Source organism: Argopecten irradians, chromosome 12 (assembly GCF_041381155.1).
Source record: "Argopecten irradians isolate NY chromosome 12, Ai_NY, whole genome shotgun sequence".
Classification (NCBI taxonomy): Eukaryota; Metazoa; Mollusca; class Bivalvia; order Pectinida; family Pectinidae; genus Argopecten; species Argopecten irradians.
Genome location: NC_091145.1, coordinates 6,306,885 through 6,334,301, shown reverse-complemented (window position 1 = coordinate 6,334,301; position 27,417 = coordinate 6,306,885). Strand labels below are relative to the sequence as shown.

The 27,417-nt window shown below is 35.1% G+C and overlaps 3 protein-coding genes across 3 annotated transcripts; 1 reads left to right on the top strand and 2 right to left on the bottom strand.

The window, feature by feature from the left end:
• The first annotated feature begins 119 nt into the window (after nucleotides 1-119).
• LOC138336778 (deoxyribonuclease-1-like) lies at nucleotides 120-6,049 on the top strand. Its single transcript, XM_069286342.1, has 9 exons — nucleotides 120-254; nucleotides 1,039-1,245; nucleotides 1,659-1,747; nucleotides 2,565-2,642; nucleotides 2,887-2,993; nucleotides 3,474-3,577; nucleotides 4,936-5,093; nucleotides 5,399-5,486; nucleotides 5,915-6,049. The coding sequence occupies exons 2-9, from the start codon at nucleotides 1,051-1,053 to the stop codon at nucleotides 5,963-5,965; spliced, it is 870 nt and encodes a 289-aa protein (XP_069142443.1). The 5' UTR covers nucleotides 120-254; nucleotides 1,039-1,050; the 3' UTR covers nucleotides 5,966-6,049.
• Nucleotides 6,050-7,325: 1,276 nt separating this feature from the next.
• LOC138336606 (neurogenic locus notch homolog protein 2-like) lies at nucleotides 7,326-27,412 on the bottom strand. Its single transcript, XM_069286126.1, has 9 exons — nucleotides 27,394-27,412; nucleotides 25,706-26,925; nucleotides 15,585-15,760; nucleotides 15,055-15,197; nucleotides 12,894-13,001; nucleotides 9,789-12,104; nucleotides 9,328-9,398; nucleotides 8,863-8,957; nucleotides 7,326-8,335 (listed from the first exon to the last, which is right to left on the bottom strand). Exons 1-9 carry the CDS (start codon nucleotides 27,410-27,412, stop codon nucleotides 8,233-8,235), a joined length of 4,251 nt encoding a protein of 1,416 aa, XP_069142227.1. The 3' UTR covers nucleotides 7,326-8,232.
• LOC138336620 (mucin-22-like) lies at nucleotides 21,376-24,949 on the bottom strand. Its single transcript, XM_069286141.1, has 2 exons — nucleotides 24,038-24,949; nucleotides 21,376-23,292 (listed from the first exon to the last, which is right to left on the bottom strand). Exons 1-2 carry the CDS (start codon nucleotides 24,897-24,899, stop codon nucleotides 22,988-22,990), a joined length of 1,167 nt encoding a protein of 388 aa, XP_069142242.1. The 5' UTR covers nucleotides 24,900-24,949; the 3' UTR covers nucleotides 21,376-22,987.
• Nucleotides 27,413-27,417: the final 5 nt, after the last annotated feature.

The window sequence follows — 27,417 nt, the reverse complement described above, 5'->3', positions numbered from 1 at the left end:
TTGAATTAATCCAGTATATTATTGATTTTATTGGATATAAACATGAGTGCATCACTTACAGATCATCAGTCCGGGTCAGTCTTTCCAGCAGAATATCAACATGCACGAGGTATTATGACCTGCACCTGTCTTTATTCCATCGTAAACACGGGTCCTTGATCCCACTTAATAACAATAGCCATGATATATAAGTAAGGTAAAGACCCGGCAAGTGCAATTTGTTTTCCCTGTTTCTCAGCAGATACCGCACTGAGGTGAGTAGCTTCCTTAATTATTTCTTATTCTAAACAATTTTGGAAAATGGGAAGATCTTTGTCGTCATTTTTTTTATTTCAAATTCACAACCAGTTCAATTCATTATTGTGATCTTACCTCTAAGTTATTGACCGGAGGTCGATGGTTTTTCTCCGAGCACACCTGATTTCCCACACCTCATAGACCTTGCACATCAGTAAAGTGATATTGTTAATAATACGCATTATAAAACTATATTTAAGTAAACAAAATATGCAAATAAAGAAATTGAATAAGGAATTATAAAAGAAATGAATTAGTATGGTATGATATTTAATTTTTTATTTGTTTGAAAATACTTCTTTGAGACTACAGGATGCTCAGTCATTTAAGGATGAACGATTGTCGTAATATATCAATATAAAAAATGTAATCATGACGTTGCTTCTGTTACCATCTCTAAAAGCAGTGAAAACGTGAATCGATCATTATATTACCGCAATGTAAGTTTTACGTCTCATATCTTCAGATTTTTGTCTTAAATTTTTTTCATGCTGCTAGTTCTTACAATTTCAGTACGAAACACAAACATTAAACGTTTTTTTTAAAAATCAAATGTGTCAGAATAAGTATATCCATTTAACTTTTTCAAAATAACTTTGCAATTTATTGAAAGCTAATTCAAAGCATGTATCGAGACCTAAGGCAAAAAATACAATTAAATGAAATAATATTATGTTTAGAGCAGTGCTTTTTGTATAATTCATTTTCTCTTTTTTTACCTTTACTTACTCCCTTCGGAAGTGACATAAGAGGATGATGTTTCGACTGATTGCGACACTGGTGGTCACGTGCTATGTCATGCACGTGTGTACCGCTTCCGCTATAAGGTCTGCGCATGATCAGAAGGGATCCCGGTCGACGGGGTTTCTTGATATTTCTGCTTTCAACATCAAGACCTTTGGTGCATCCAAGATGAGTGACCCTGAAATTGCAGAGATCATAAAAAATGTACGTCAAATTGGAGTATTAGCCAATATCAATTTCTATTACTTATTTATTATTTTACCATGTAATATTATGTCGATAACAAAATCTTTAAGATAAGACTAGGGACTTTTGTGATATTATAATGCGACAAGCTGTACTCTTTTCAATAAGGAAATTAGGAATATACATTTACATGCAGCATACATGAAAAAGAAACTGCTCCAAACTGAAAGGTCAGGAAGTAGTACCAAAAGAATAAAATGATATTATTATGTGTTGATTAGTAATTATACTTTTATTTTATTGCATATTTACTGTTACAACCAGAAACTTCGATTCAGCAAAAATATTTTTGTCTTTGCTAAAAGGGAAATCTGCGCGGCCAAATGCTTGAATAACTTTAAAGAGACACCTTCAAACATTTTTGTTTTCAGATCGTCCTGGAGTATGACTTGATTTTGATCCAGGAAATTCGTGATATCACCAACGTATCCTTCACAAAACTTCTCAGTATGTTGAATGCGTAAGTTGTTAAGATACATAGAATTGTAGACGATTCAGAACTTGGATATAACGTTAATGAAATCAACACAATTTCCTTATAAAAATAAATCTCGCTGTTTCCGCTTTCCTACGGAACAGTATGATACACTTAAGAAATCAATATTATTCCCAATATAATGGTGAATGGCTTAATAGTTAATATCAATATCAAAATAAACTTTTTTGGTTGATATTTAAAAACAAATATTCAAGGCGCTAACGCTCCATAGAATATGTTCGTCGCCAACTGCGTTCACTTGTCAAAATGAAGACTATTCCTACAATATCTTTCCCTTTTGGAACAATTGTTTACATGTATATTGCAAATTTCAGAAATACCTACTTCCTTCTTGCATTTGTTTTCATTGTATATTACTCAAAATTTGCTAAGGATCACTTTTATTTTTCAGTATATCATATTTATGTAATTGTACAATATTCATAAAAATGATTTAATGATGTCTTTAGGATGTCTAAACACAGGCTCCAACAGAAAAACTATGAAATTTTCACGTGTGCTCGATACATTATTTGCGAAACAGAGCTACCCCCAAAAAATTACAAAAACACGGCAATGGGAGCGAAAATGAAATTCGCGTTACAACAATTTCCTCGTGTAATTTTCATTTCAGCATATTGTGTGACGTCCCCTAGCTTCAATAAAAATAAAAGTGATCCTTAGTAAATTTTGAGTAGTATATTTGAAATCAGTTTCGTGGTTGCCCATAGTCTTTCAATCATTATGACTACTGCCGTTCAATTTATCCGGATTTTACCTTATTTCGTCTGTTGTGTAGGGAGGAGCCATATGGAATGATAATAAGCCAGCGACTTGGAAGGTCATCTTACAAGGAGCAGTACGCTTATTTTTACAGGTAACGATTTTGTTAAGCTTATTAATACCTTTAATTTGAACACAGAATTAGCAGCTTTATATAGCTTTTGTGATAAAACTGATCGAAATTGGCTTGAAAAGACTTGTCTTCATTGATGATAATTTTAGGAACAAGACTTTTCATCATTGAAAGTGATTTGCAGAAGACTTTCCATCATTTATTATGATTTTAGAAGACTTAAATTTCAGATATTATTTAAATAATTTCTTTTTTTCATTACCAGGGAATCCTCCCTCGAACTCATGGCCAGTCACCAGTACTCCGATCCAGACGATTTGTTTGAGCGTGAGCCGTTCAGTGCGTTATTCCGGTCAAAACAGAGCTCTCAGAGTACGGTATTTTGTAACAACAGATACTATATAATCTTGATACAGAAATATTACTTTCGATTTATTATTGCACATTTCGACGGCAATTTATGATCATTTCTAAATGCATAACAGTTACGTTGGCTTTTATGTGCATATATATAATTATCAATCAAACAAAACAAACGAATAAAAAAAAAAAACAAAAAAAAAAAAAAACTTTACGTTTTTTGACGATCAAAGTTTATCCTTAACACAACCACTCTTGTTCCTGGTTGTTACCAAGTTCCCCTTTTTTAAACATAACTATCTGTTTATCTAAATACTTACATCAAATAGAATCATAATATCGCCTTTATTTGGAAATAATCAAATCTTATAAAGGCGTCTCGCTTAGCTAATCAAATCTGTCGTTACAATTGGTAACTGCTACACTACTAGGTGATACCGTCTTTAGCAAATCATCATGTATGTTAAAAGTTCGATGATTTCTTAATTTCAGCCTTTGTTGTTTCGGGACTGCACGCCAAACCTGCTGCAGCTGTAATAGAAATCGGACTGATGGCAGAAGTATATGACGATGTCCTGAATGAATTCAACAATCCGGTAAGCCTTGGACGAAAATAGGTCCAGAATATAGGCTTAATACTCAAGGTCAAAACAGAAACAAAATCATTAAAATTTTAGTCTCAATAGTACGACCAGGACTTAGTTTCATTGACTAGAGATACCGTAAATAGGTTTTCGCAAGTCACAATTTCGCAATCTTGACATAAAACGGAAAATTATATTTTTAAACGAATTGACCGTTTTGTGATATGCTTAAAAGATACATTAGTGACTTACGGAAGATAACCACACACCAATACAATTTGTATTATGCGTATTCGCGAAAATACCATCCCCGCAAAAATGTTTACGATGATAAATTTATTTTCAAAAATATTATCTGAAATAGGATGCTGTTACAATTTACATAGATAATCTAATTTTCATGATATTGTCATAAGTTCTATTGGCATTCATCTTGTGTACTAGGCCACCAACACCATCCTCTTCTAACGAAAATTATAAATAAACATTGCACGTTGACCATTTTTGGTAAGATTATGTTATCGTAAAGTCAATTCCATACAATTCTTTGAATCTATGGTTTAGTAACTTATCAAAATAATAGGATAAGCCAAAGATAGGCAGTGTCTTTCCTAATAGTGAAAGCAATGAAACGTCAGATTCTGTCTCTTTTGCTCTGGTGATGTATTTTAAAAAAAATAGCGTCAAGTACGTCTCTATAAACACATAAATACAATGACAAATTAGGAGTTCGTATTTGGTAAACATTTTACAACATGCATATTGTCCCACTTCTGTCTGTCAATATTTGATTCTAACAGGTAGTTTAAATTAAACGTTGACCTCATTGAAGGTTTATAACAGTTAATAAATATCCATGAGTGTAGAGAGGAGTAATATTAATGTAAAATGAACAGGTGTACTTTCACTTCATACGTGTCATCCCAATACCTTGGATGTTTGGTATACAGTCAGCAAACATATACACTATATCGAAGACTTTTTTTTTCGTTTACAAACTCTGGAGTTTTGTAAAGAAATAAATTACTCTAGACTGTCAAATATGTGTTGTCAACCTTATGCCAGTTTTAAATGCCTATTTCAGCAATGACAAAATAGGGATCGTATTAAACTATGTCCGTATATCGCATCATGTTCTGTTTTTTATTTCCTCTTCGAGAGACTTTTTATTGTGAATATTATTGGTTTGTAATGGAGAATGAAATATTATCCAAATCCGTAGTGCATCTGGCCAGTGCTGTGAGGTCTGGGGCTCGAACTCCAGTCTGCTCACTACAATTTCCGCTCTTCTATTGACATGAATTATCAGTTTATCAGTCAGATAATTCTATTACTTGATTTGATTGCAAAGAAATTATTTTGACTCGCAGAATGTTATCCTTATGGGAGATTTCAACGCCGACTGCTCTTACGCCCGGAAAGAGGAACTCGAGCCACTTCGTTTCTATTCCGACAACACATTCCGATGGCTAACACCTTGGGAGGCAGACACGACAACTTCACAAAACACCGACTGTGCATATGACAGGTAATGTGACGTAATAAGTGATGTTGATGACGTCATAGTTAAAGTAGTCTGCCATGATGGAGCTGATAACAATCTGCACTTTTTGCATAAACTACTACATTGTACATTTTACATCTATATTTGATCGTTTCTAAACTACATTGTACATTTTACATTTATATTTGATCGTTTTTCAACTACATTGTACATTTTACATTTATATTTGATCGTTTCTCAACTACATTGTACATTTTACATTTATATTTGATCGTTTCTCAACTACATTCTACATTTTACATTTATATTTGAATTGTTTTGCCTTGTAGACTTGTTGTTACTGGAGATTTGAGATATGCCGTAGCAGATTCATATGTGTACCATTTTGAGGATACCTACAACCTAAGTTTTGACGAGGTACGTTCCATTATATATGTCATCTGTTTTAAATATTAGGATTAATGTTGGAAGAAATGAACTATTTCATCAAAACCATAATTAGACGGTAGATGAACTTTCAATAAGGGATTATATGGTTATTTTAATATGCTGCTACTGTATGTAGAAAATTGTATAGAATGTAATAAATCTATTGAAATGGCTTGGTATAGCCCTAACTTTATATGATGGCTGAAGTCAAAAATAATCGAACGCTCACCCTTCAGGGACACTTGGTTCCTTCGTCATTGCATATTGCCGTTATTTGATATATTATATATCTATACATACATATTTCCTGTTTATACTACACTGATGACTGACTCTAATCGTCCCTTTTCGTCATATCTGGAAACGTCTTGTGCGTTTGCAGTATTTTATAAAACATATCTTAATCGGTGTTGCAGATGTGGGCGGTCAGCGATCACTATCCTGTGTCTATGCGTCTCGAAATCTGACGCCATAGCCCAAATAACTGACGCTATGCATGAAGTAACCAATGACAAATAAAATTGGTCAAAATTAAACAATTACGTAAAGTGTGTATTTGTTTTCGTTTTCTTCTCAAAGATGAAGACTTTACGATTACCATTTTTTCCATAAGCCTATTTTATATATTTGTATCTTAAAGTGTCATCGTAAGAATCTTATCCGTCATTGTGCTCATTTTGAATGCTGTTCTGTATGTTGAATTCAGTTAAAGATCTAAAAAAAAATTAAAACAAACTCAATACAACAGTAACAAATCAAAAAGTAAAATCTTCAAAAGTTTTTTTTTATCATTTTATTGTAATCATACTTAACTTTAAAACAACTAAAAATATGAGTATTTTGTTGACTGGATTAGTTCAAGATTTAAAAAAAGTTTAAGACAAACTCAATACAGCAGTAACTAATCAAAAAGTAAAATCTTGAAAAGTTTTTTATCATTTTATTGTAATCATACTTAACTTAAAAACAACTAACAATATGAGTATTTTGTTGACTGGATTATAGTTCAAAACACTTTTTTCTCCTCTGGATACTCCGTCTTTGGATATTAAAGTGTTATCTGCTCTGGCTAGATACATCTAGATGTATTGATTGTGACATGTGTGACTTGCGAGCGTAACGTCATATTTTTCAAAGAAAACGACGCTAGTTTTGTTCACAACAACGGATTCCTACCCTGTCTGTAATTCCTTCTTTCATAGAGTTAGATCCCTTGTGGGTAGGTTTCCATTGTGACGTCATTATTTTATGGGTGCAATTCAAGTCGTTTTCTCCGAAAAGTGTGATATTCCGCCCGCAAATACATGACGTCACATGAAATATATTCCCGAAATGGCAGATAACTATATTATAGGCAAAGACGAAATAAAGGATATATACGAATCACAAAATGTGGATTTATCAAATTGAACGATAAATACCGTTTCTTTACACCCAGCACGTAAAATATTATTTCTTACTCTCTTGCTTGTTATCGCCATTACGAATATTAACAATCATAAGAACTTCTTATCGTCACAATCTTATTTTGATATCTTAGTGCAAAAGAAATTAAAGTAATCCTACAGCAAAATGTTAACGGGTACGTTACACGTTGCCTTATTATCAAGTATTCATAACTTTCGATGATTTTGTAATTTTGAGCCATGCATTAGTGTGCTAAGAATTATATATCTTACGCTACTGGAATTGAAACTAATTTACGTCAATTGACTTTCGGAATATTCAAGTACCATTGAAATACATTAAACAATAGTTGCACTCTAGAGTAAATTACTTCAAACTACACAGTATTTCCATATACCGTCGCTATGTAGTTCCTTTAGCAAATCAGAATAAGCAGTATAGTGGTGATATGTCATTTATGAAAATACAATTTAATTGTTTATAATAAATGAGGGACAATGTCAACAACAAAAGCATAAACAAAATTGATAACAAATAAACAACAAATATTATCAATAAACAATATCGATTCAACCTATATCTAATACATTTCCTCAAAAGTCGCGAAATTTATACCTCGTGGAATTTTTCAAAAGTCATTGATTTGTATAGCACATGCATGCTGTCACATCAATGACAATTTTAAATGTTACATAAATAATTCGCGAAAAGAAACCCCACGAATCGCGAAAATGTACACCCCCAAAATTTAACAACTGTACAGAATGCCTATTCAATCGTGGGGATTTCTCCCGGACACTCTGGCTTTCTCCCACAATCCATCACATACTTCAATTTCGAGAAAACAAGTGATTTATATAAATGACTATAACTTGCTTCACACATATTATAAAATACACAAATTAAATGTAAACATATTGATACGTATTTTGATGAATCAAATAGATATTCGATATATAATTTTAATCAGACTATTTTCTCTTATTGTAGTATAACTATGTTTTGTAGCAATTGTTTGGCCTGTTTCAAGGACAAGGAAGTATCTAGATGATTAAAGTCTGCGGTACGGTCTTGAATTCAGTGAACCCTCGATATTCCGGGCGCCAAATATTCGAAAAATTCTCAGTCCGGATTGTAATGTTAGGGAACGAATAGCTGTAACGTTACATATTAACTAAGAACATAAAACCCGACAGTCCGGAATATTCGTAATCCGTACGGTACAGACTGGGATCGAATGTGTCCGGAATATCGAGGTTTCACGGTACTTCTTCATCCAAAAGAAAAGATAAGATGAGACTGTGGAGCGATATGAAGCTCAATTCCCTCATGCGAAAGCCTCTGAATGAGTCCCATACAAATGGTTTTCAAACTTCAGACTCCGCTGTGAATCAACAGACGTCTGTCTTCTTCCGTAGTTTCGTTTCTTCCTAAAATGGACATATATTTAAATCAACTGTAAACTATTTATTCATCAAAATGTTTAGGGCATTTCTCCACATTCGTTATCTGCAGACATAATTATTGTTATGTAGTGAAATAATTTATCTTCCAAGCCCACTTGATAATTTCAAATTAAGTATTCTCGAACATTTTATTTAATCGATTTCGATTTAAAAATAAAGTGATACTTGGTTTATTACAGATACTCATATTTGTGTCCGACATGATTCAGAATCAACATAAAAATGTGAATTAGAAATGAACATAACATCAACATGAATGAGATTCAACATTACATCGGCATGAAAGGTTTTCAACATTATATCGATATGAAAGAGATTTAACATTACATCGGCATGAAAGGTTTTCAACATTATATCGATATGAAAGAGATTTTACATTAAATCAATATAAACGAGATTCAACATTGCATCAGCATGCATGGCAATCATTACCGGTATTACATCAATATGAATGAGAATTAGCATTACATCAGCATTACAGTTATACCTACCTTCTGCAGACCGCTATAAGAGCCGTTAGCGATATCAAAGCAACAAGACCACTAGCCCCAGCAATTACGATATACTTATTGTCAGAAAGCCATCCCTGTAAATTAGAAATAAGCATGCACATGAAATGAATCATACCATTGGATATTTTACAATGACTAACTTTAAGTAATATGTTTTGTGTTTTGTTTATCATTCTGGCTCTGTCTGCGATACAGTTATTTGTGCTGCAGAAAATTTTATTTGTGCTACCTTTTCTAGAGATTTTGCTACTTACTCGTACTTGGAATTCCGGATTCGCTCGTAGATCGTTAGTTGGATGTTATATATCAAATTTAATAATGCTGTCGTATTCCAATGTTTTGATGTAAGACTTTGGTTTTATGTTGCCAAGCCTTTTATTTCAATAAATTATGTTTATAATGTAATGAACTGATAAGTTGAATTCGCATGAACTACATATTCACCTGACTTTGATCGACCTGTTCGGACGACGATCCTATCACCGATTTTGTAGTGGTTTTGTGTGACGTCACAGCTACAAAAGAATATATATATAATCTAAAAAATGAAATATATCTTAGAGTTCTTCGCGAGATGCCCTATTACATCCATGCCAAAATATAGCAGATCGTAAATATCAGACTGTGAAACAATGAGTTACCTACATATACTAATATTCTTCTTTTCGAGTATCTTTAATAAAGTATTTTATAGCATGAGACATAAAAAAGTCTGCACTATTCCGTCTTTGCATATTAGAATAAGCTCCCTTGCTGTTAGTTACGTCATTATTTTGTGAGCGCAATTCACTTCGTCGTTTTCTCCGAAAAGAATGACGTTACACATGACTTTACAATAAATACCAACACGCAAGGGCAGATAACTCTGTAATATGCAAATACATAATTGCATTACACGTACTTACATGTTAATCGTTGGGTCTTTGTTGTTGCGGACGATGTGGACACCACAAAAGGACTTGGTGAAGTATTCACGACATCAATTCCTTGATTTAGTGGAGTACTGGTTTCCAAGTGACCTAAAGATGTCTTTCTGTAGTCGATTGATGGCATGTGTGGTTTCTCTGTTGTAATATGACTCGCGGAAGACAGAGTTTGGATGGATGTTGACGCTGATGTGACAATTATTGTTTCACACGATATGCCTTTGTAATTCGATGGGCAGTCACATCGGTACCCAGCCAACATATCATGACAAATCCCGCCATTCTGACAAGGGTTATCTTTACAATCGTCGATGGCCTCGTCGCATCCTGTTCCTGTGTAACCAGTGACACATGTACAAACAAACCCATTCACTTTATCAGAGCATGTCCCATCGTTTTTGCAAGGATTAGAAGTACAGTCATCAATATCCTCTTCACATATCCGTCCACTCCATCCTTCATCACATTCACAAACAAACCCGCCAACTATGTTGGTGCAGTTACCATTCTGACCACATGGCGAATTTAGACACTCATTTATGTCGGCGTCGCATCTAAGACCCGTCCAACCTTCACCGCATTCACAAACAAACCCGCCTACAGTGTTGGTGCAGTTACCATTCTGACCACATGGCGAATTTAGGCATTCATTTATGTCGGCGTCGCATCTACGACCCGTCCAACCTTCACCGCATTCACAAACAAACCCGCCTACAGTGTTGGTGCAGTTACCATTCTGACCACATGGCGAAATCAGACATTCATTTATGTCGGCGTCGCATCTAAGACCCGTCCAACCTCCATTGCATTCACAAATAAACCCGCCTACTGTGTTTTTGCAGTTACCGTTCTGACCACATGGCGAATTTAGACATTCATTTATGTCGGCGTCGCATCTAACACCCGTCCAACCTTCACCGCATTCACAAACAAACCCGCCTTCTGTGTTGGTGCAGTTACCATTCTGACCACATGGCGAATTTAGACATTCATTGATGTCAGCGTCGCATCTAAGACCCTTCCATCCTGCGTCACATTCACAAACAAACCCGCCTACTGTGTTGGTGCAATTGCCGTTTTGGCCACACGGTGAATTTAGACATTCATTAATGTCAGTGGAGCAGTCAATTCCGAAAAATCTTTCTGAGCAATTACAATGGTATCCTCCTTCTGTATTTATGCATCTGCCATCATTGAAACACGGGTTATTGTCTTGACATTCATTTACGTCATCGGCACACCTGAATCCTTCCCAGTTGTCAGTGCAGTTACAGAAATATCCTCCGTTAATGTTAATACATTGTCCATCATGATGACACGGGTTTTGTTTACATTCATCCACATCGGACCCACATGTGGTTCCTTGCCAGTTGTCAGTGCAGTTACAAATAAATCCACCGTTAATGTTAATACAATGTCCATCATGAAGACATGGGTTTTGTTGACATTCATCCACATCGGAACCACATGTGGTTCCTTGCCAGTTGTCAGTGCAGTTACAACTGAACCATCCGTCGTTGTTGATACATGTAGCATTATTCCGACAAGGAACCGAGTTACATTCATTGATATCCTGTTTGCAGTTATTTCCCTTCCATCCAATTGTACAGCTACATATATAGCCACCGGGCGTGTTCACACATGTAGCCCCGTTTTGACATGGCACTGTTTGACATTCGTCTATATCCTGATCACAAGACGCGCCGCTCCATCCAGTCGTGCAGTTACAGAAATACCCCCCATGAGTATTCACACATGTAGCCCCGTTCAGACATTGTACGGTTTGACATTCGTCTACATCTCGGTCACATATCAGCCCAGACCATCCAGAGGTACAGTTACACAAATAGTCGCCTTGTGTGTTTATGCATAGTCCGTTATGTTGGCATGGCGTAGACAGACATTCATTTTCATCCTTAGAACAGGTAGTTCCAGTCCAACCGTCCGTACAGTTGCACGTGTACCCATTCCTATCATTTATACATGTTCCATTGTTTTCACAGGGTAGCGATAAGCATTCGTCAATGTCGTTTTCGCAGTGACTTCCGGTCCATCCATTGGCGCATGCGCACGAATAAGTTCCTTGTTGAGTGAAACAAGTCGCGCCATTTTTACAAGGTGCACTTAAACATTGGTCTATAAATTCTGTACAGTTCTGACCAGTCCAAGCTCCGCCACAGACACACGAATATCCACCGACAGTGTCTTCACAACGCGCACCGTTCTGACAAGCTCGTAGTGTAAGACATTCGTTAATATTCGTGCATGTTCTTGAGGAATCAGAGTAAGTATACCCTAAAATAAACAAAAAATCATTGTATCAGAATCAAAATATGAAAAATAGAGTAACAGTAATGTAGAAAACGGGGAAAATTCACATCATTGTCAAGGTTCAATGTATCCGGCTCTGCAAAACCGTGAAAAAATAAACGGCTCTACCGAACTGAGCCAAAGAAGCATGCTCCATCAGCTGAGTGACAGAAACCGTATTCAGTACTATGTACAAACCCCACTGACCCGTTCCTTTAATATTTTTTCGTATCAAATGAAGAAATCATGTACATTTATGTATTATCACTTTCGTTCGAGACAATAAAGCTAAATTAAAAATTATCAAAACACTAACCAATAGAAAATCATGTAACAACCAAAAAGTTTAGAGAACCATGTGTATAGGAAGATTGAGCGTTGCACTATCGACGACACTTTTTAAACATATCCAGGCCAAGCCTTGGTTAACTCGTTTTTTAAAAATTAGTTTAAAATTAAATTGGAGAGTTCAATTTTCGTGGTTTTTTTTAATCCTGACGAAATCATTTGTGAATCGGAGCAGTTTGCTTGTTGTATTAGAATGTACAGCATTGTAAAAGCACTGGATGTTTTCATAAAAGAGAAATGGAATGGGAGGCTGAAGTTGGTTCCAAGTTCCGAGTTCCGTTTAAGCTAAACGGAACTCGGAATGGAATATGATGTTTATTATTGTAATAAAACTATGGATATAAGTACCGTATAAGAAACTGGTGCTTTCTTCTGTGACATTTACCATATAGAAAAATGAAGTAAGAAAATAATATCCAGTCTTACCTTTCTGGCAGGCTACTGTGCCTTGTCCCCCAGGGAGACAGACTTGATGACTGCTTGGAGTGAACTGTCTCTCACAGGATCGCCCCGAGGAACACTCACCACAGTAGACTTTGAAGGTATAAGATAGACTTAAAAGGCAATGTTAATAACGTGACTTTGTACGCAACGACAATGAAACATGTCTTTGAAAAGGTTGCCAAAAGTATGCATATTTTATAACAGATGGCAATATCATGTACATAATCATTATTTCCTAACCTGAAATGGACCTGAAATTGATCTGAATTGCTCATAAAAGTTGACCTGAAATTCAGGTAAAAAAATCTTAACCTGAAATTGACCTGAAATTGACTAGACTTTCTGGCCAATTCTAGGTGAGTGATATATCAAGATGTCTTGACCAGAATTTCAAGTTTAATCACCGTTGGTTGATGAACCGAGGATTATACTCTGTAGAAATTTGTTTGTTTTTGAGTAAATTATCATCATAACATGTCAGCTCCATGTATATTTTTTTTGTACAATGTACACAATTTGTTAAAAGTTTCAATATCTACTAACAGCCAGGAGAAACAGAATATCACAGTTTTGTTTGTAAACCGAGAGGTGTTGGATGGAAATGAATCGCTCAAAGGTTTGAGGGATATGATGATTGTAACGTGTGTTTAATTCTTCTGAATATTACTGTTACCGATTTGAATTTTTCCTTTAGTCTAGACTACATCGAAAGAATCAGAAGACATCGTCGATTTTACAGGAGACACTAGTTCTCCAGGAGATTGTTTTATTATTCATCTTCCAAGAGTCGCCATACAAATATGTTTTGACAATACCTGTTTTGGCAAACTTTGCTCGCGTTTAATGAAAATATAGTGAATGAATGTGTAAATTAAATTCTCGAGGAAAACCCTATCATGAATAAATTCGTGAAAAATAACAAAGTATGTACATGTATGCAGAAACGCTCCGTATGTTGGGTTTTTCGGATGAGGCTCTGTTTTAGCTTATTTGACGCTTCTAAAGAAAGCACAAATTTAATTTGTCAATTTTTAACGATCTTAGGTTTCCTTAGTTTTAATATCTTAAACATGGCTAAGTTGTTTAACCCAAAACAGAACATATCTCATAAAGCCATTATCGTAAGAATAATGAGAGATAATTATGTAGGGTTCATTTTGATAAAAATATCCCAATATACGATAGAAAACACCTTAAGCCAAAATATCCCAATACGCGATAGAAAACACCTACCTACTTCCATGTAGATAATCATTCACTTTTATCCGTCAATTAATTTAGGAGTAGAACTTGGGTCGACCACTATTGATCGTGTCCCACTCAGTAGTAAATGTGTACTACCATATAAGGTAGATTGTGCAGTCGATGCAAATAGAAACCATTCCTCTGAAAATAATTTAAAACGTCTTGGTTATCGAGAGAATAAGAGCGATGATTTATTAAATTAAAAAAATTTCAAGAATGCAGATATTGGCAAAATTTGAAAAGCAATGCATTTCAGAAGTAACATGTTTGTTTAATTTTGTATTTTCAATCCAAGAAATTTAAATCAATCTACTAATGTTACTAGCCTTCTGTTTATCTTACAAATATAAACACTTCCAGATGTATTGTGTTGATCTTTTAAGGCTTTTCTAAGAAATAAATGATAAAACAATTTTAAATACTATAGTTTTTTTATATGTTATAATTTTGATTTGATCCATTTAACTGATTATCAGATGTTACAGAATAGTATACAATGCTTTCTCTCAAAGCTACATGTATAGCATGCAATGCACTCATGCCGTCTGAGGCTGTATTACATGGCTACCCATGAAATACAACCTCGTAACATAACGACATCAACAAATGGCTGTCTTCTGGTAAGATATAAACGTCATTTTCACACACACACACACACACACAATTAAATTGTACTTTACAATATTGCACAATATTCATGAATTGAGAATACCTGTCCAGTTACGGTTTTCGTAGAACTAATTATAGAATTTTCAAAATGGCGGAATATTTTTATGGGGAAATATAATTAAAAAAGTCGTCATCACAAAGGTTGTTAACCCTTCGGCAAACTTTGGCTATTTTGTGATCCTAGGGTAGAATATCCTTCATGTCCACCTATGAAAGTGTCCTATAATACTTACGGACCACGTGGGTATTTTAATCTGGAAGGGGTTCGTCAGGTTTCCCACGTGATCTCCGAAAGTCGTGGTTTGACCGGTGGGAACTATTTTCGAAGTTGTGAGTTTCTGAGATGCACATTGCTGCCCATAATGACGGCGACTGAAAAATGTAATCGAATATTTACTATATGCATTGAACGGTCTTTGGTAATTTCAATAGACATGATAGACAATAACTAACCTACCGTTTTCAGGGTTTATTAAAAAATAACTCATTATAGAATTTAATTTGACTTAGAAATATTTAGATCTAACTTTGATAGCTAAGAGATGACTGTATATGCATTTGATGTATGAGTTTATTTCATAATTTCATATTTAAAAAAATCAAGCGAAACAAAATGTCTGTTTTGATAGAATGCATATAAACTACAATCATGGGCGGTCCCTATAAAATAAACAGAACAGCCAATGCAAGTATTTAAAATTCTAAAATAGGTTATGTGTCAATCAAATAATACTGAATAATATATAAAAAAAATCTTACGTGAGACAGAAGATGATTTCTACAGGACATCGTGTGACACACCTGGGATACTTCTCGGTCGGGTTACAGCAAATCCTGGGATTGGAGTTGAATAAAAACCCATTGCCATCCTGGTAGTAATTATGGTCATTCCTGTAAGTCTTCACAGTCACTTCTACCACCGCTACAGACAATACCTGACACAGATAAAGAAAATAAAAAAAAAACCGAAATATAAAATTAAACATTAGTGAATACTCAATAGCCGATTATTTTCGCGGTTCAAAATTTTCGCGATTTGATTTTAAAATAAGAAAATTAAATTTTGGCGGTTTTAAATTTTCGCGATATGGATTTAAGGTTAGGTATCATTTAATCATTTCTCATTATTTCGCGGATCAAATTTTCGCGATCATAGCAATTGTGCCGCGAAATCGCGAAAATATCATCCCCACGAAATTAACCGGCTCTACGGTATATCTAAACTATTTGTAATGATATAGGTTTGTATAGGGACTACTGCAAATGGTACAAGGATGACGAACCATGTGTTCCTAGGGTATAAGCGTTCTCTATCATCTGTTTCAATCTGTTTTCAAGACAGACGTCATAAACATCTAGGTCAAATACACGTTAAACTACAATTTCAAATGAGTTTCTGGAGGGAACACATTTCTAAATGAAAACTATATACCATTGATTCTAATAAAACATAAGCAATGCAAATAATCATACATAGGATGAGAAATAAGGTTAACATCGACAAAAGAGACCATCTGGATATTTATCCCTAGGAATGAAAACAAAATTTGTAATAGACAAATGGTGACATTATAATATTGTAAACGTGGATAATTTCGTAACTGAATCATTTTGCTAAGTTGGTAAGAATCAGTCGTTCCATTGATTTTCTGAAGGATTTCAGCAAAAATCATGAGTAGTGTTTGTTTTTGTCAGAAGGCAGAATAAAAGAGTTTTCTCACAGAGACAAACATTCTAATAAAACTGAAAAATTAGGGGTGTCAAGATAGAAGTGAGAAGAGGCAATATCCATTAGTTATTTTATAATCATAAAAAGGACAAAAAAAATCAGACCAACCTTGAGGTAAAAAAAACCCATGGATTTATATGCATGAGGATTTAGCATATATTGTAATGAATTTAAAACCTAAAACAGAGTTCACAAATATATTTGAAATACATTTCAAAATATGAATGTTATTGATTTCAGAAATGGAAATTCGAATTGGATTGGAATGAAAATGTTGTCTTTTTTATTGTATGGCAAATGCATTTCGGAGCCTGGACATAACAAAAAGAAGAACGGAAACATTAATTAAAATCTGCAATCATTGATTAACAATTACAAAACGAATGATACCCATTAAGCCAAATGAAAACATTTTATAAAGTTTCGCTTACCTTTTCAATTACCAAACACAATGTTATAACAATCAGAAGTCTGGATTTGTTTATGACGGAGGCCATGTTGTGACACTTGAACAGCCACTTGAGGTAGGTATCACCATTGTTATGAGATAAAACAAGGGTTATATCAGTACTCGATCAAGAGATACGCCATCATCGCACGACTGCTGACAGGTAAGATAAATCCGGATGTAAATATCACTTTGACCTCATTTCAGGATGTAAATATCAATGTTTACTGCATTATAGCGTCATTGATATACATATCTTTTGCTATCTTTATCAATTATTATTTCAATTGTTTAATTTCATCAATGTTAATAAAGATAGATATTTGGAATTGAACAATACAGTATTTGTATTCTGTAAAATAATGCAGTATTTGTATTCTGTAAAATAATGTGTGTATAACCTTGGTACATACCATATCTTATCTCGCTATCGACCTAACCTAAAATAAATGACAGTGATTACTAGTGCATTGACGGCACATTTATGTAACCTCTTACTACTGTTAGTAGACGATCGTATCTAACAAAATCAGATGATCTTAAACAATATGACTTTTAACAACGGATTGATAAGATTAATTAACACATGAATAATTATCTACTTTATTAAAAAAAGATCCTCTTATCACGGATGATTTATCTTTATCTATAAGCTTAAAATAAAAGTTCACTTGGTATTTTATAACCTATTTTTCACAGTATCCATTTATATTTTCATTTCTTTAATCCTCCAAATCAAAGAGCCTTTCCACCTATACGGCCGGGGATCTATCCCCGGCACGGACACGGACGTGAAAAGGCTAGAGGTCACCTTCCTGATAATGTGGGTTTTCTCCGAGAATTCTGTTTTCTTCCCAATCTAAGACCCCTTGCGTGCTAACATCTGGGTTATCGAAAGTGATTTGTATAACTTGATTCGCAATCGATCTAAAATGAATAAAGTTTATATTTGATATTTTGAAGTTACATAAATTGAACAAAATCTTCTTAGTAAAGAAGAATTAAAAACAAAAATAGAAAATGAATATAAAAAAACGTGAAACAAGAAAGAAAACAAATATATATATATATGCATAAGCAATGTTCACATTTAAAAAAAAAGATAAATCTATCAGTAAATACAAGACAGTCGCGTATTACGGACACAATTATGTGTTTATCACCATGAGCGAGTGCAATATCGTATGATGGACGACGAAGTATGGTGCATACACAGGCAATATTTATTCACGTGAATTTCACGGATATTACACATGAACAATCTCACGTGATGAAATGTTGCCAGTATAAGCATAAACTTGGTAAACATTAACTTTATTTGTACATAAACTATCTCTGAGTGAAACTAATTCAGGAATGTTGCTGTCTAAGAAACGGTGGACGGCAGCATCTGAGGCAAATAACCTGTAACTAGCACAGTCAGGATGAATACTCCATAACTTAGAAACCCTTTTACAAGTTTCAGCTAAGTTTGGATATGATTTCAATATGCCTAAAGAACAGAAAATGACAGTTGACTGTGGATTACCTTAAATCTGTACAGGTCACTACTTAGACTCAGAAGCTGTTTCATTGTTCATTTTCTTTCGTAAACAACATGTATTATAAAATATAACTTGATAATTTTGTTGATGTCATTATATTATTTTATATTGATCAAAGAAGTAACGTCATTGACATGCTCCGTATAACACGTGGTGGGTTTTATTAGTTTAACATCCCATAAACAGCAAGTGTCATGTAAGGACGTGCCAGGTTTGTTGGTGGAGGAAAGCGGAGAAACCGGAGAAAAACCACCGACCAGTGGTAAGTACTTGGCAACTGCCTCACATGGGATTCGAAATCGCATCCAGGACGTAGAGGGTTTGTGGTAATATGTAGGGACATCTTAACCACTCGGCCCCTTCGGTATAACACACTATCTTTTCATTTCATATACATGTATTTATTAAAGATAAACAATAAATATTATATATTAAATCAAAACCAATAGATATTTTAATCAAACTATCCCTTGCTTGGTATCTTTGGCGGTATGCTTCAGTGAGATATCTATTGTTCTATATGATATGTAAACCAGTTGCATTCAGCAAAATGCAAACAGAAAGTGATTTACTTAACATAACATTAACCCAATTAGCCCGAAAACGTCCTATTGAAAAGTCTTTTTAGTAAATATCCTACTCCAGCTGTTAATTTTAAAAATAACAATACATACATCTAAATACAATTGATGGAAATATGCGTTATCAAAGTGATAAAACAGTCGTGATATCCAATATCATACGATTATGACACGTTTATCTAAATACCTACACGGGAGAATACGTGTGCCTCATGTTTAATAATCGCAGCCAGGTAAAACAACGTTAGCAGAAGAGAATACGAACTACACTGAATATTGTTTAACATTTGATAATTTAATTCAATTGAATTAGCTTGTTGCCCGGGGCTAAATTCCTCACACTACGCAATTTGTTGAAGACTGCGAGAAAGTGTTATGGTCGAGATCAAGACCACAACACTTTATTTATCTATCCAATATTACACTTACACGGTGTTTCCCAATATGGTTAAAATATTCGTTTTGAGATAAAAAAAAAAATACTATGGTTCTTTTAATGGTTGTCTTTTTACTCCATATCAATATGAATATATCGACGGCGAACATGTCAATAAATTCAAATATTATTATAATAATTTGGGTTATTTGTCGATAGATGTGTAGTGCGATATCAACCTATTTATAACCAAAATGAAAGATAAAAACATTTACTCTATCTGTGAGAACTGAGTGATTGATGTTTTAGACATTCTACAAAACCACCTCTTGGTCGTGGGACTAGGTGATTGATGTTTCCGACATTCTACAAAACCACCTCTTGGTCGTGGGACTAGGTGATTGGTGTTTCCGACATTCTACAAAACCACCTCTTGGTCGTGGGACTAGGTGATTGGTGTTTCCGACATTCTACAAAAAACCACTCTTGGTCGTGGGACTAGGTGATTGGTGTTTCCGACATTCTGCAAAAACATCTCATGGTGGTAGGACTAGGTGATTGTTGTTTCCGACATTCTGCAAAAACCACCTCTTGGTCGTGACTGTGGACTAGGTGATTGGTGTTTCCGACATTCTGCAAAACCACCTCTTGGTCGTGGGACTAGGTGATATCTTGGTCGTGGGACTAAGTGATTGGTGTTTTAGACATTCTACAAAAACACCTCGTGGTGGTTGGGCTAGGCGATTGATGTTCCAGACATTTTACAAAACCACCTTTTGGTGATTGAATTAGGCGATTGAGGTTTCAGACATTTTGCATCTAGCTAACCACAACTGGAGGGTGATTTCATCCTTATATTTTGGATATTCGATTCCATGTATCGTTCGCTGCTTATTGTGCTGAGTCACATAATCAAAATATCGTGCACGTCAAATTTCAGGTTCCAATTCAGGTCAGGAGAATTGTTTTACGGTGGTGCACCGTACCCACAAACACATTCTATATGTTCCTATAAAACTTTTTTTTCAAAATAGTGCATTTGTTTGGTCAACTTCGATAATGTAGGTCAAAGACATGGTTGGTGATATACTGGTTAAGCTATTCACCTTTCATTCTTCGTAAAAAGGTCATCGGTCAACTGCTCGATCACGTGGGTTTTCTCCATGCATTCCGATTTTCTACCACTTTAAGCCTCCTCGCGCGCTAACATCCAGGCCACCGAAAGTAATTTGTATATATGAATACGTTATATAACTTGCTGAGCAATCCATGTAACATAAATAAAGTTTATTATTTATTAAAGAAGGGAAAAAGAAGTAAAAAAAAAAGTCAAATTTTCGAGTCGATCTGCCCCTTTATCAAGACACACAAAACGAACACGATTATATTTATGATTTAGACATAGATCCTGCAATCGATTTTCAGTTTCAGGTATCGAGGTCGTCCGAAAAACTTTTCTTTAAAAGTGATATTTTTCTGGTATATACAGATTGTTAATCAGATGCACCAAATCATTTAAAAGCATTGATGTTACTATTTTTTAACTTCATAGAGGTATGAAAGAAATTTCGTTTGCAAACTGTGTGAATCCGCGTAGCAGATTCTCCCAAAAGATTGCAAACAAAATTTATTTCATAACTTTATGAAGTTAAAAAATAGTTACATCAATGCTTATAATTAATTTTTCAGACTACTTAATAACATAAAATACGTTTAAATGTACGATTCTTTTAATTTTCCAATGGATTATTTTTTTTTCTAAATCAATACCCAACGTCGACGACTCTATTGTGACGTCATGAATACGTCGGATTTTCGCGCCGTTCTGGGATTTTTTCTTCACAGTATATGAAGAAAAAGAATCTGCCAATCAGAGAGTTGGAATAAGCATGAAAACAAATAAACATTAATTATAAAATGATGAGGAAAACGTTAATTATAGTAAATTTTCTTGCCTGAAGCAGGCCTAAAATGTGCCTTGTAGGATACCCTTTGATCATGTGGCTTCACCTGCCGTGGATATTTATCATACAGAAAACAAATAAGCAACTTAAACAAACAACAACATGGCTAGTTTATTTTATTTTCATGGCCAAAGTTCATTCAGACTAACGCGAATTCAAAGACATTAATGAACTTCTACTCACATTCTGTCCAAACGATTGTTTTTGTCAATGTCGTTGACACCAGGACACGACCTCTGGGCGATAAATGGTATAGAAAATTGATGCGTATTGTTCCATAATAGCCGATGAAATTGATAGCTGAAAACTTCTGGCGAGAAGATTAATAATGATGAATAAATCGTGAAATTTAACTCTATTGTCTGTCATTCGATGTCCATGTATCTTATAAATAATGGGGATTAACAGTCACAAACACAACACATAATCTACATACTTTCCTACTTCTTATGCTAAAACTTGTATCGATATCAAATTATTCAATTCATTACACCCCTTTGTGGTGTTGTTGCAATAGTGTAGCTCCAAAGACTTCTAGACAATATGATGTATGTAGAGAAAAATAGACCGAAAAGCATATAGGTCTGTATGTGTATTCGTTCTACTATAGACGATGCTTATTTGCGTATTTATTCATATAAGTGTGATCAGCAAACAATATTGCACGCATCATGATGATCATTACACACTTTTGATTACTTTCTGACGTGTTTGTTAAGACAGAGCGCCTTTCTCAAATCACGATCAGTATCAACATATGCTACTTCATAAATCTTCTTGTCAACTCCCAACTGTGATGAAATAAAATCATTTATAGACAAAAATTATTAAAATCATTTACAACAATGACTATATGATAAGTAAATGGGTCACCAAATCATAACTCCGTCGCAGTATCCATGAGCTATCCTGGTTATCTGGTACGAACTGATAGTTAAAAGAGAAACAAGTCAATATAATATATAAACTTCAGCCATCGATTTTACTGTGATTAAGAAGTTTTATGCTGCTATAAATTGCTGGAAACTCTGGTGTCATCGATAGCGTATGATTGGCTGGTTTGTTCATTATATTTGCCATATAAACTACGATAAAATTTTAATGACTGTCCATGTACTTTTTTTTTACTTTAAAATATTTTGTGGTAGGGTCACGTTGATTCACATTGCAGTCGACGTGGTTCGTGGATGATAAAATTGTTTCAATAATTTTCGGCACGTCCAGCATTGTGATAAATATCGAGATAAATGCACTTGATTCCCCCTAGTCCCCATGGTCATAGCCACAATTACCAAGTACCAGTACATATACATAAGCTTAATGTGATGCTTTTGCCAAGTTCCCTCGAGAATTATCGTCTGGAAAGGAAAACAAAGCCGGGACCGTCGAAAAATGTGTTTTAAAAATATGCTATTCAGAAAACAGTTATGACTTGGTTTAAACAACTGTGTTATCTTATTTTAAACAATCCGTCGGTTATCTAACAGCCGTGCAGACCTCTTTGTCGTATTGAAATGATACTAGACCGGATAACTTTGATTCCGTTTCCTGGGTTTACATGCTTTCAAGTCTAGAATGACGATAAATAGAAAGGTCGATACGAGTACGATCACACCCGTATATCCGATAGTCTGCACCGACATCCGGTCGTCCTGCGCAGACATCAGAGTGCGTATATAGCGCCTCGTCTTCTTCCGGTCTATGAGGTTGGCGCGAATGTCCTCTAAACGGATGCTGCCTTCTTCGGTGTAATTGCTGCAATATGTGAAGCAGTTTGTGATTTTAAAAGCTGGATCACAGTATTCGATATCTGACTTGCCAGAAGCTGTAAAAATAAACAAGAAAAATTCTTTGTTTATCAGCTTTTCAGGATGCAAAATTAAGATTTCAAGTTTGGTCGACTCTTTCACATTAGCAAGTTGTGAAAGAATGTCGCAAATATTGATAAAGTGAATATTAATTTTGATGTAGTGATTGAACGGGAGAAGAGCGAAAACACGTTTACTAAGACATTCATTCTTTGTGTTAAGGTACATGTATCATGTTACCGTAACAAACAACAAATGATCTTTACTTTTACATCATACTGATGGCACTTTTAAAGCTTTCGTGGAAAGAATTTTGCAGTAGGAAAACCATGTCCTCGTCGGTACTCTTTGCTCACCAGTTTGCTGTACACCAACCCATTTTCACGGCGACTTAATTTCGCGTTTTCATGTCTTACATCTTTTCCACAGTGATTCTATCTCAGTATTTCAACCCCTCAGGATCATTTCTTGACACTTTTTCTCGAGGAATCATTTCCACAATTTGTAATGAGCCGTGAAATACACGAAACTTAACTGCACGCTAAAAGTTGGTTTACAGTATTATTATAACCATGAAGCTTATCTTTAAAGCATCAATAAAAACTTTTTTTCACTTTTAACTCAAGTAGGTATACATTGTGATCTTTGTACATCGTCGGAGACCCACGGCTGACCGTACTTACACTTGATATATGTAGCGTAATATAGTGCGATCGCCTGGAGGTATCGGACCATTGTAGTGCCCTGCTTTTTTCTGTTTACCTGTTGACGTATTTCCGTCAATAATGGTAGTTCCACTCGTAGGACCTGCCGTTGTTCCAGCCATCAATGATGTTCCATCTGGTGCCCGTGTACCTGATGCGTTTTCAGTGATAACCGCAGTCGTATGGCGGACAAACCTTGAAACTCCAGTAACAGCAGAATCTCCTATGGTTGTCCCAGTTGCCGTCGCGCGCATGGTTGATTCTGTTGCTTTCAGAAGTGTAATTGTTTCCGGGTTGGTAATTGGTTTGACAAATGTTTCTGATGTTTTGATGTTTTCTTCAGTCGCCAAAACCCCAGTGCTGATTCCAAGTGCAGCTGTTTGAGTTTTAACTTCGTTCACTTCTAAAGTGATTGTTTCTGGTCTTGCTGAGGTTGACATGACAACTGAGAAGGTGGTTGCCGCAGTCGTTCTTGTTGCATCTTCTGTAACCATGGAAACTCCTTTAACAGTGCTTGCTCTGGTTGTCAAAATGTCTATAATGTTATTTCCTGTGGTTGTGGCGAATTCAGCGTTAGATGTTGTTTCGGTAGCTGTATCATATCCATCATTTGAAGTTGTTGTTTCTCCACTTTGTACAATGTGTACATAACCCGAGGTTGCTGCTGTAATACTTTGAGCATCCAATGCATCAGACGTTGTTTCAGGTTTTCCTAGTTCGACGGTAACATTTACTTCCATACCAGCTGAAGTGTAATTGTTAGTGAATTCTGTTTTGTTTCCTGGTCCATAACTTCTCTCGACCATGACGGTTCCAGTATCTGACTTTATTGTCCCAACGACAGAGGTCATGTTCGTGACTGTTGTCGTGTTTGTAGTCTCTTTCGCCAATACTTGAGTTGTTGTTGGTTCCTGCATCATCCTACTAGTAGAAGAATCAGTCTCTAAAAATCCAGGTATTCCCGGGTCAAAAGCATTTGTCTGCAAATATAATTTTAGGTTTTGGTTAATACAAACTCTCATTTTGTACTAATAACGAATACAGGTTCAGTAATCATATCACAATGAGATACTAAAATTGATTGAAAATGGAAAATAAAAATGAAATATGGATTTGCATTATCCAACGATGAAAGTACAAAAAGAATAGATTTTGCAAGAGGTCATCATAGATACGATTAGTTATGAATTAACTTGACTTAAGGCAGCACGCTTTTAAGTGAGGATCGGATGTGAACATTTTAAATGTCTATTCAAAGACAATGACTTTTAATTTTATTATAATTATAATTTAATTTTGCTTGTAACAAACATTTTCATTGGCTGAAAAATTTACTTTATCATCCCATAAAGGAAAAAATGGCGTCGCGGTTTGTAACGTCGATTCTGATTGGCTGAGATAACGGCCCAATGATTTCATAGAAAAAAAGAGTCCCAAAATGAATTCAGAATTTTGAAGAGATTATCTTTTGTAAATTGAATTATGAGGGTGAATTTGAATAATTTTTTCATGTTATGGAGACATAGCACAAAAATCTGAGTGTACTCTAAATAAACCGCGAATCAATTTATGATTAGTGTACTATGATTTTTGTGTTGTAGTATCTCCATAACACAAAAAATCTATTCAAGTTAAAGCTTAAATAAATCATCCGTGGAGGAGATTATTAGGTGCTTATGTGGTGGATGGAGAGTAGCGAATCGTAAAGGGTATGAAATATACTTACTCCGTTTCTTCCGAGTACTATAGAGTACGCAACAGTTTTGTTGTTAAATCTCCCGAACACATATCCGGAAATTCTGAGGGATTGTCCTGATGTTATAATAGTGTGTACCCCACTCACAACGTATTCGACTACAGAGACAACGTCTGTATTAACTGAGGAAAAGCGACGATTGGAGGCTGGTTGGCCGTCAATTAGAATGGAGTTTAAATCCTCTTCAAGCGTCACCAAGATGAGTTGTGCATGATCTAACAAGTCAGACACGTGAAAGATCAAATAACTTTGTATGTCCTTAATTGGTTGCAAAGCGACCATGGATGGGTCATATGACCCGGAATGAATAATCATGGTTAACATGATTGGCTGTGTAGCGATGACCTCACAGACTACGTCACCAAATTCAAGCGTAACGTCTGAGCCTAAATGACGTAATGATATGGACTGCCAACTAGTGACGTCGCAACGATACCATACCAACGTATCAGGCGATGCTGCGACCATTCTACAGGAATAAAATGAGCCAATCGGAGGGACCGTTACATAGTGGGTATGCCACACTTCGATGGGAAGCATTTGCTCCAACATAAATCCATCTTGTCCGTCAATCACTATCGCTTGGTTCGCACTGATAACACTCACAGGCTGCGAAGCTTCGATGTAGGTTCCTGTTAAATCACTCATCTCGCTTTGAATCTGAGCCGTATCAAATTTATCAAGGAACATATCAACAACATCGCCATCAAAGTAGTTTACCCCGTTATAAACAACAGGGGTAGTACTTTTAATTATAACAGTAACAAATGTATTATCGATAACACCTACGATTAAGACTTCTGAATGTGTGGCTCCCTCTGTCGGTGTTCCAGTCACCACTATATAGCAGCGTCCTAGTAAACGTTTCGGAATCACGAGCGTCCCTTCCATGGGGCTGATCAAAGGAACTTCCTCCGCGTAAACCTTAGCCGCACCGCTTGTCGTGATTTCAACTCCCTGTGTCGTCTGTGTGCTTCCTGTCACCATAAACTCGCTGTCTAAATTTACCGTGAGGCTTGTTCCTGGCGCCACGTAGTAGGAGCTGTCTTGCCAATGGCTTGAGGCCACCAAAACCTCTATCTCTTTCTTAAATGCGTTTGTCACAGTTATACGAAGCGAGGTACCTAGCTGTGCGAAATTCTCCGGAAATCCTACCATGAAGACATGGGTAATACTTTTGAAGCAACTGGCTGTAACAGCAACATAGATATGCTGAATTAACCCTGTCAAATGTTCATTTGAAAAGGAATTTTTAATGTAAGACAATTTTCTCAGGTATAAAGCTGTTTCATAAAAAAAATGTTTTAAGCCACATTGTATTTTTTTTATATTTCACTGAAACACGGTAGATGTATCCTCATAATAAAAAAAAAAACATTATTATTTGTATTGTGTTTCCATGAAATTAGTTTTTTCCATCTAATTGGAAATTAGAATAAAAAAAAACTCAACGATCTGAATACAATAATTTACATGTATATGATTTTCCTGGTTTGAAAATTTGGATAGATAACAACATCAAAGATATCTACGAATTTTTAAAATCAAAAATATTTAAATATATATATGTGTGTTTTTTTATATATATTTTTATTTTTATTTATTTTTTACTTATTTTTATCAAAAAACTCATCTATAAACAATGACTTGTCACTTACCTTGCCAAAAATTGCACATTATGA